The sequence below is a fragment of the Fragaria vesca genome, linkage group LG1 (assembly GCF_000184155.1).
Source record: "Fragaria vesca subsp. vesca linkage group LG1, FraVesHawaii_1.0, whole genome shotgun sequence".
Taxonomy (NCBI): domain Eukaryota; kingdom Viridiplantae; phylum Streptophyta; class Magnoliopsida; order Rosales; family Rosaceae; genus Fragaria; species Fragaria vesca.
Window position 1 is genome coordinate 2412974 of NC_020491.1, and position 10861 is coordinate 2423834.

General features: G+C 38.8%; 1 protein-coding gene across 1 annotated transcript; it reads left to right on the forward strand.

Moving 5' to 3' along the window:
* The first annotated feature begins 4624 nt into the window (after positions 1–4624).
* On the forward strand, positions 4625–5613 carry LOC101309006 (DNA topoisomerase 6 subunit A-like). Its single transcript, XM_004288717.1, has 2 exons — positions 4625–4899; positions 5028–5613. Exons 1-2 carry the CDS (start codon positions 4625–4627, stop codon positions 5611–5613), a joined length of 861 nt encoding a protein of 286 aa, XP_004288765.1.
* Positions 5614–10861: the final 5248 nt, after the last annotated feature.

Here is a 10861-nt window from a genome sequence, read left to right on the forward strand (position 1 = left end):
GAGAGAGAGAGAGATGAAGAAGATGAGATTAGGAATCTGTTTTGTTTCGTTTTTTGTTGACGGACCAGATATGACGTCAAGGACAATTTGGGAATGTCATAATCTCTAAACTATATTAGGTGACGTGGTTCTCTTTCCAACCATTGGATTATATAATGATAAAGATTTGACGAAATTTACATAAATTTACAATTCTCTCATTTTAGAGGAGCCGGATCCTTGTTTGTGATTAAGTTGTTCAGCTATATATGAAGCTTATCTGTTCTTATCTTAGGCTTTGGAGTGTATAGTACTATTGGAGTGTATAGCATTGGACATAACTTGACTCATTTGAAGCATTGAGATTGCATGAGTACTTGAATAGTCATAGATTTCTATATTTGAATCTTTGGTAGCCCAAAGAAAAAATGCTGCTCCTAATGAAATGGCCAACATTGATTACCAACTTGATTAAATGACAAATGATACTGATGACTGAGGTTTTATAGATATGCTACAGCAAGGAATAGATCAGCCGAGGATCGACTACCGTTAACAATTCAAACAGATGCTGCTGCCACAACTTTCTAAGCTCACACATAAATTGAAGTGATTTCTTTCAAATGTATTTATATGACATAAAATGATTAGGGAAATGCAGTCCTGGTACCTTAGTTTCTTTATATCAGACTAATGTTTGCAAGACATATTAACTACACACTTGGTAATTATATACAACAATATATACATACCCTGCGCTACTTGCTACACACATAGTGTTCCAATATAGCAAAAACTACAAAATCCTTATATGAAGAAAGGAACAACACTTATATTGAAGCTTATAAGGTCTCCTCACCCCTTCCTCAATCAGTGTGGAAGAACTTGACAAACTCAGCTCTTACCACACGCGGTTGCTTTCAGGTTTGAACTTAAACAACAAGTTAGGACAATGGATGATGTTCCAATACCAATTAAGGAAATCCGGAAATGCAATCCTAGTACTTAGCGTCATGGTTGCTAACTTGCTGTATTAATGTTCAAATCTTTATATCATAATCACTGTCTAAAAGTTCTGGTCATCCATCCAAGGTTTCATATCTGCCAATATGCCTATATTTTCCACCATATATCCATTTTTTTAGCTTGGTACATCATACAGGGGTTCAAACCTTAAAGGAATGGGTGTGCCTCTGAAGAATGATCACTATAGAAGTATAGAGACTAGGATTGACTTGACACCATATGCAAACACCGTATGCGAACCATGAACTCGCACACTATGCAAACCACGATGTACCCCTTGCCAACAATGAGCTGACCACCTATGAAAACACGGAGGGGACAAATCCAGAGGCACATCCTAACAAGCGGAGGAAAAGGAAGTCCGTAGTCTGGGAGCATTTCACCATTGAAAATGTGAGTCCTGGATGTAGGAGAGTTTTGCCACCTCAAACGCCACATTGCTAAGGGTACTTGCCCGGCACTTCTGCGTAACCAGGACAAGAATCAGCCATCTCCATATACCCCAGCTTCCAGGGGTGGCAGTACTGCTAATACACCAAAACCAAACCTGGGTCTAATACTAACCTGGTTTGCTAGTTGCTACACATCAAGGTCTTGTACCAGTTTTGAAAGCCATGTGTTCATCATCTTCACTTTATGTGTTCATCATCTTCACTTTCTGCTAGTACAAGGGCCACTATATCGGGACTGTTCCTCCACAAGCCCTTGTCGACCCGATATATTTCTTCTTCTTCTTCGTCTTTCTCCATTGACGAAGCTTCAATTTCTGAATGCCAATAATCGAGGCATTAGAGCCATGAAGGTAGTACTGGTTCTCATTCTACTTGGGTTCGTTCTCTGCCACCTGGTCTCCGCCGAGATCAATCCAGCTCACCTAGGTAAATCACTAGATCACCCATGTAATTTCACAATGTGAGCTCAAATTTCCGTAACCCATCTTTGAATTTGATGGACCCAGTTCTTTATTTCGTCTCAAAATCATGTCTTGCTTACCAATTTACTAGCTTTCTGAGTTTTGCTTTGGTGCAAATTTAGGGTTCATAATGTGTTTGGTGATGTTATTTTGCTGTGATTAGATGAATTGATGAAAATTAAGTGGTGATCAGTAAAGGAGGATTATTAGGTCAGGTACTTCAAATTTGGCTTAAATTTTCTTTGTTTACTGTATGAGTTAGCTAAGCTAAGAAGTAATGTGCTATGAGAAGAGAACTTGCATTGTAGTATAAATCTTCCTGTTGGTTAAAGGTTTCGGAAACTAGTGTCAAGAAAGTGGCCTTAGAAATCTACCTATGGTAGGAAACCATTCATTTTTAGATGCCTGATTGAGTACAAGATTGAATTCCATCCTGAAGAGTCCCCTTTTTCACCCTGTAAGCTAAAGTTTAATCTTTTTGTGTCACTTGTAGTTCCGACCTATCAATAAGATTTGATTCTAGGTACATATTTTGAAGAATTACAGTTGTTGCCAAACTTTGAAATGTACATGTTCATTTAATAATGGGGACTACAACTATTGCAGGAAGATGATCAGGAGTCTGTTGTTATGCCCGATAAGAATGGACAGAACTTTATATGTTACATGCCCAAGGTGGAGGAAGCTAAGAGTGGGAAGCCATTTCTCCAGCAGAATTTAGCAGCGTGATTGTGGAAACTGAGAAGCCAGTTAAGATGTAGACACCAGATGAGCTGCTTGAAGTACTCGAGGACCCCAATGCTTTATCAGAGTAAGAACTGTGACTCGAAATCTGTATTGAACATGTCCGAATAGTGTAGTGCTTGAATATACTTAGCCCTACTTGTTCTCTACAAAGGATCACATTCCCCATCTTATGCATCTATTCTGAACTACTTTGACATAATAACTCTTCTCTGCAGCAAGAGGATAGGCGGGGCATACGAATTTTGCTATCAGAAGAAATTACGACAAATTCATGTGGAAGATGAAAAGGTATCCACTTATGTGCTTATGAGCACACTTTCAATTATACTATCTATTGTTATTAGTTCCTAATAGTTCCATTTTTTTAGCTTGGTATATCATAGTACAGGGGTTCAAACCTTAAAGGAATGGGTTGACACCATATGCAAACACCGTATGCGAACCATGAGCTTGCACACTATGCAAACCACGATGTACCCCTTGCCAACAATGAGCTGACCACCTATGAAAACACGGAGGGGGCAAATCCAGAGGCACATCCTAACAAGCGGAGGAAAAAGAAGTCCGTAGTCTGGGAGCATTTCACCATTGAAAATGTGAGTCCTGGATGTAGGAGGGCATGTTGCAAGCAGTGCAAACAGAGTTTTGCATATAGTACTGGTTCGAAAGTAGCCGGTACCAGCCACCTCAAACGCCACATTGCTAAGGGTACTTGCCCGGCACTTCTGCGTAACCAGGACAATAATCAGTCATCTCCATATACCCCAGCTTCCAGGGGTGGCAGTACTGCTAATACACCAAAACGGCGTTACCGGACTGCTAACTCTCCCCAGTTTCTGTTTGGTCCAGACCGTTGCCGTCATGAGATTGTAAAGATGATAATCATGCACGACGACCCCCGCATATAGTCATTAGGTTATCTCTTGTACCAATTCTAGTGATTATATGCTTGGACATGAACATTTAGTTTCCTAGTTTTAGATTCCTAATGTTATTAATGTTATGCAATTTCAAAGCTGGGCAGATGTATGATTTGGTAAAGGCTCGTTGGTTGCCATTTGCTTTTGTCCCACGTATGTGAAATATCAATTAGCATTCTCCTCATACTCTGTGATGCTGCATTATATGATAGCAGTATCCCAAAGAATATGCTTGCTTTTCTGTTTGATTATTTGGTTTAATAGTGATGTTGGTTTATAGAAATCTATGCATGTTAGATTCTTGGTTACAGGAGTCGGCTACATTCAGGAGTTCAAGCATTCTAATTTGAAGTGACAATATATAGGACATTAATGTAAACGATTCATAGATTAGATAAATCTCACAAGAATAAAAATGAAGCAAATAATGCAATGTCCTTCCCTCAAATAAAGGAAGATGAATCTAAACGACTAAGAAAAACCGAGGAAGTTCAAACTCTACTACTGTAATTTCCTACAGCTCAACCTCAACTAGTTTGTACTCTTTTTCCCTCTTCAGGCATATGATCCAAGCTCAAAGACACCAACCCAGATGCCGAATCCTAGCTGAAATCAACCTCATTAGTCTCAACAGAGCACCTGCTGGGCTTGTTTGAAGCACATGTTATCGTTTCCGGTATCTACAGTTCCTTGCGACTCAGTTTTTGATACCAATGTAAAAGAGATATATGGATAGGAAAAGATGTATCTACAGTTTTTGATATCAAAGACACAACAACTTGTTTTGATCACTATGCTTACAATGTTAAGGAATATCAAATTACTTGATCGGCAAGCATCCCCCGCCTTAAAGAGTTTTTACCCCATGTAAATAATAATTTACGAGAGAAGAGAAGAGACAAAAAGAAGTCTTGTTGACCGGTCTTAAACCTAGCAGGTACACTCCTAAGAGAAGTAAGAATACCTATACATACATATATGGAGGGGAAGAGAACTTGTTTCTAACTCAGCACAAAAAATTGATCGATCAGAGTCTCCGATGGCCGACCAGAAGAAGACAAGTGAAGACGACCGAAGAAAGAGGAGCCGCAGCTGTGCGGATGAAGACGACCAAGCAATCAGGAACGACGACAGGTGGCTCATTCTGGAGAGGACAGTGGTTTTGGAAATAATCCAAGAGTACTGCACCTTGAACTCCAAGTGCATGAGGTCTCGTTCCCTCTCCACCAACAACAAGTCGAAGCCTCCTTCAAGCAGCGAGTTACTGGACAAACTACGAGAGGAGCAACGAGATATTGCGGATAACAAACTGAGGTTGGTTGTTCAATCAACAGAGTTTGATCGCAAAGCTCAATGCATTACTCTCAAAAAGCCACGCAAACTTTACAAGCCTCGTGACCAAACAAAGATAGCCTACAGTTGTGTTACCGATACTGTTGCAGATTTGATAAGCGCACCTTCCAAAGCCAGTCGAGGTCCAATGCTGCTATAAAGCATCTATGCTGCAAGTTAGGTGCCGATCGCGAAAGCATGAATCTCCGTTCAGATGACGTGTCCCTAGTGATTGGCCCTCTAAAATATACACTCGAAGGCGTAGCAACCGAGGATTGTAACTGGGATGCTGGTTTGGGCGAAAAATCTGGACGCATTGTTCCATCTGTAAAATCAATCAGTGGAATGGACGGCGATGACGTGATGTTTGTGCTTGTGGTGGAGAGTTATTGCGTCTATCATGAATTGGTTCAAGCAAACTTCCATAAGACATACAGTTGTTGTTTAATTATGACAGGTAAAGGGATGGCTGATGTGAAACTGAGACTGTTCGTCAAGTATGTTATGGAGAAGCTTGAAGTTCCAGTGTTTTACTTATCGGATTCAGACCCCAACGGCATTGAGATTACTACCGTATACAAATACGGTTCGGCAAACATGGCCTACGATGCCGAGAATGTGGCAAATCCACACATTGTCTGGTTGGGCATCTGGTCTACGGATTTGCCCGAATATGAAATACCATATTGGGAGTGAACTGGCCGAGAGGTAAAGAAAGCAAGGCAATTGCTACAGAAGGAATATGTACAGATGGATGAGAAGCTGAGGACAGAGGTTCAGCACATGATAGACACCAAGCAGGGCACATCCATCATGTTGTTGACTCTTGAGAGGGACAATGGACTATCCGAATTCGTGGTATTGAAGTTGCTGAAGGTGATGAGGGCTGCGATTTTGAAAGGGGAGTAGGTTTAGTTTATTGGCGGGAAGGCTGTGATGTTCTTCATTCATTTATTGGTTCTTCTCCTTTTTTATTGGCGGGAAGGCTGTGATGTTCTTCATTTATTTTTCTTCATTTATTGGGACGGCTTTGTTCTTCTCCTTTTTTGTTGTGAGAGGAGCCCAAGCCTTTTGTTCTTCTCCTTTTTTGTTGTGTGAGGAGCCCAGATCCCCATTGTTATTAGATACCATATTCTTCAATAAAGATATATATGTTTGTTTTTAAATCGTATTTTGTATTTTTATTTTTATTTAGGTCAATGTGATTGTACAGTATATAAACAAGGAGACCTCTGTTTATGCAATATTGTGGTTGAGACACATTGTGGTTTGTAGCATTGGTGTCGGGCGGGGTGACCGAAATGGGATTTGCCCGTCGTGAGGAGATCGAAGCGGCGGAGTTCCTCTGCCGTCCCGGCGGTATAGGGCTCGCCTGGCGGCGGCTCAATCCGGTGACGGCTGGGTTAACGCGTAAAGGTTAGTGCTTTCCCTTAGCTTAGTAAACTTTAATCTTATGCTTGGCTTATTGATGGATGACTCCTCTGTCTGCATTTCTAAGTTGCTGCTCATTCGAGAAGGTGCATTAATGGGAAGCTAAAGATTACGAAGAATAAGATGTTCAGGCATTCATGTGGTGTTTTTAAACACTTAAGATTACAAATGCCTTGCTGTGTTTCCCTGGTTACTTTTAGTTTTGGTTGCTTTGTTGTCTTTTTGGTGTAGATCATCGAATTTTTTTTTCATCTCTGGGTTAGTTTGTGCTGGGTAATTGGTTTTGAGATGTGAATCATATTATTGAGTTCCTAATCTCTCTGATTAGTTGTACGTTTGTGTTAATTTCTTCGTTTAATTGCTGAATTGGGTGCCCAAGATTGGTACTTTCTTGGCTTCCCATTGAATGATTTGTATGTTTATCTTAGGCTCGTTTATCTTGACATGGGTAAATTATCCCTCCCATTCATTTCTGTGTGTTCATTTGGATTTTGTGTTTATTGAAAAGCTGTATAGAACCAATTACAGTTATCTTGTAGTAAAAAATGGACCGAGATGTCAATTTGGTTTAGTTTTAGAAAGACAGTAGCATGCCCATCTATGTTAGTAACTCCATCAGTTCAAAGTCAGTATCTAGACTCTCATGTCCAGTTAGGGTTGATATGCATAAAGATAGGCTTTTTCATGTCTGCAATTTGAATGAGAGGATTTGTATATTGAGGTGCCCTTCAAGTCTCATAATTGTTTCTAGGTTCCATATTTAGGCAAATGAAACGTCTGGGGGAACCAACTCTAGTCTATTGGTGATATAAAGGCGGTTTATTTGTTGCCATTCGGTTACCATGTAAACTTAGAAGCTGTGGATACATCTGTAGTTTTTCTTTTTTGATGCCCTACATGTGTATTCTATATAGATATAGGATATTTGAAGTAAGCTTACAAAGACAAGCATACATAAGCTCTGAGACTTGATAGGCTATGGATGATACGGTTTCTAGAAAAGTTGATAGGCTATTCCCTAAATCTAGTAGGCAATAAAGAAGCTAGGTATCTGATTCTGCCCATGTATAATCACCATTTACCTTGTCATCCGACATTTTTTCATGTTGAAGAAATCCATTTCTATACTTCCTATGTATCAGACCTTGTCAGTCTTGTGACAGTTTAATTTTTGTAAATGCACACTCGAATGGTTGTCTACGCTAAAACAGGCTTCTTTATGGATACCTCAAATGTAATGTATATTTGTTCTTTCTGGTAGTCTACATTTGCAGATTTTATGTATATATCAGATTTCAAATACATTGACTAATTTCTTGTATTATGTTACTGAGATCTGAAGCAAATCTTGGTGTATCAACCGGTGCTGTGGGCTGTGGACTAACTGCAAGGTTAGTACGTAATAGTTCCTACTTGATGTAATGTTTGTCATCTTGTCATTTGTTTTGTTATCTCGTCTACCCTTTATTGGCTCTCTCTCCTGGCTTTGGATAGATGTACCTTTCTATATCATCCAGTGTAGCTTTTCAGTCTTACTTGAACATCTGTCTTTTAGTCTGCTCCAATACACATGTTGTGCATGAAGAATGACATACACAGTCGTTGGTTTAGAACCTTTTAACCCAAAAAAGGTTCTTACCAGTGGTTCATTGAATCAATCACTTCCCTTGAGGATTCTTCACCGTATCAATTAAACAGCTAGAATCTTCACCAAGTCTTCAAAATACACTCTCTCAGTTCATGCATGTCCTTTGGTTCTGTGTTGTTTGGTCCCTAAATTGCACAAGAAAATTGATTTTTGGCTGTTGGATGTATTGGCTCTCTGGTTGATTTCAATTAATTATTAAACAAGCACCGCCTTTTGTATTAGCAGTAATCCATTGATTGGTTTTGTTACATGGAGACTTTCATTGGATATCCTATATGTAGTGATCACCACATATTCTATGTTGTTTGATATGTTTGATGAACAAAGAGTCTCACTGGATTCATTACATGGTCTTCAAATATGTGTGTCGTCTCAGTTAAACTTTGATCAATTTATCCACAACCAAACATTACATTCAGATCTCTATCTAAGCTGTGAATGATGAAATCTTCCAGTACATAATTCTAGAAATATTTGGTCTTTGTATGCAATGTTTTTCTTCATGAACTCTGTAAAATTATATAGCCTGAATTTTTTCTTTTTAGAAAAAATGAGAAACATGGCAGAGCTAAAGTTTCTTCTTGACTGAAAAAAACGAAGTGAATCTGGAAAAACAGTATCCTGCATAGATATGTTATGGTAATGGGCCTCATAGGCTGTTCCAGCTCACTCTCTCTTACCCATACATGTAGGCCTTGCATAATTAACTTCTGATTTAGCAAATCTTCTTCTTTATTGTAGAAAAATTTGGACTTTAAGCTGAAAGTTGTTATATCTACAATACCCAATGTTCTAAAAGGCGCTAGGCGTTAGGCGGGCGGTAACCCACAGCCTAGAGCCTGGACAGCCTAGGCGAGGATTAGGCGGGGACTAGGCGATTTGTATTTTTTAAGATTTATTAATTAAAAATATATATTTTATGCAATTTAATAATTTGAAAAACGGTCAAATATAGATAAATTATTCAATATAATCTAGTCATACTCATTTATAAAATAAATTATAACTAAAATTTAACATAAATTCCTGTAAAAGTGAGCAACAACAGCAATAAACATATACACTTCTAATTTTAAACACACAATTAACTCTTATACTCTCATACTCCCCACAATATAACAATCCCACCACAAAAAGAAAACAAAAATAGCCGTAGAGCTTAGTAGCCTAGGCGGGCAAGGCGGCATCTAGGCAGGCTAGGCGGCATTTAGGCGAGCTAGGCGGCCGTCTAATCGCCCACAGCCTGGCACAAAGGCCTGGAAGAAAAGCGAGGCGGCTTGTTGCAGCCTAGAGCCTAGGCGGGGACTAGGCGGTCCTAGACGGGGCCTTTTAGAAGCTTGACAATACCTGGGCTCCAAGATCAACTTGAGGTATGAGAAAGATCCATCACTGTACTTCATAATTCCAATATGTACTTATGCATGATCTTTAATCTTTAATATACATGTAGCACGATCACTTTTTGAATACTTTGCATGATGATTTGAGAGTAAAGTTTCATATGTATTGCTCTGGCTCATAGTTAAGATTTGAAGTTTCATTTGTAATGTTGTTGTCATCTCTTCTACTTGACTTGCAGTGACCTGGAGTTAAAGCCAGTTGTAATACTAGAGGTGAAGCTTGTGCAGACAAAGGAGTTGACAAATAAAGATGTTGTAGGGAAATCAGACCTGTTCGCCTTCTTTTATGTTAGACCTTTAAAAGACAATGAAGAAAAGCAGAACGATCGTAATTATTCTGCTCCTCTTATTTATCAATGCATTATGGTTATTAATTTCATTTTCTTTTTAGTTGGTTTTGAAAGAATGATAACATGTTTCTCTTAATAAACAGAACAATGATTTGAGTCCAATCTGGAATGAACACTTTGATTTTGTTGTTGAAGATGAATCCGCTCAACATTTGGTGGTTAAAGTTTTTGACGATGATTGGGGCATCCGGCTCATTGGGCGTGCTCTGGTACAATTAAGCGAACTTCAGCCGGGTAAAGTGAAGGATGTGTGGTTGAAGCTGGTTAAAAGTTTGGAAGACAAAGAGATAATAAAAACCGTGGGCAGGTCAGAATAATCTTGTCCTTTGAATCATTACCTAGTAGTATGATACACTTATTAGTTGTACTACTGTCTTCTTCTTCTTCTCCTTTTGAATTCGTCACTTGGATTTAGCAGTTTACACTATGAAATCGAATACTTGTATATTGCAAGTTTGAGTTAGGAATATATTTTTAGCTTTGAAGCAATAGCAAAACAGGATTTACAACTAATACCTGGTGAAAAAAAGAAATAATAACAATGAAAGCCTAGTTCAGTGCTCAGTTTGTATTTCAGTTTCCCTGGCAAAACAAGATAGTATGATTAACATATTTTTTCCAACCTTTATTTATTTGTGATCGAGGAGGCTGCTGCCTCCTGGACTCCTGGTACTAATGATTCATGACTATTTGATTTCATTTGCCTATGTTTTATAGTTGGTATTCATTGGCAACTTTCTTTGGTTAATCCTACTTTTTCTTTGCAGCTCTTTGGCATCTGATCCTCCTCGCCTCTTTCAAGAAAATTACATATGGTGCCAACTCTGGCCTAGCACAAGACATATCTATGTTGTGTGGAAGTCTTATATCGACGTTAGAAAGACTCGAGATACTTGGTGAGGTATGCGTCTAACAACTTTGCTTGCTCTCTTTCTTTTTACCACTAAAGTATGGTAAAAGCTGTGTTACAACCTTGATTTGGGAGAAAGATACCTGATTACCTGAGTGGTCCATCAAATATTAAGGGCATTATTTTTTTGCTTTTAGAAATGTCATCTTATAAGAGAGCCCTCTGTGCTTCTGTTAGTCTCGACTTTTAGTTTTTTTTTTTTTTT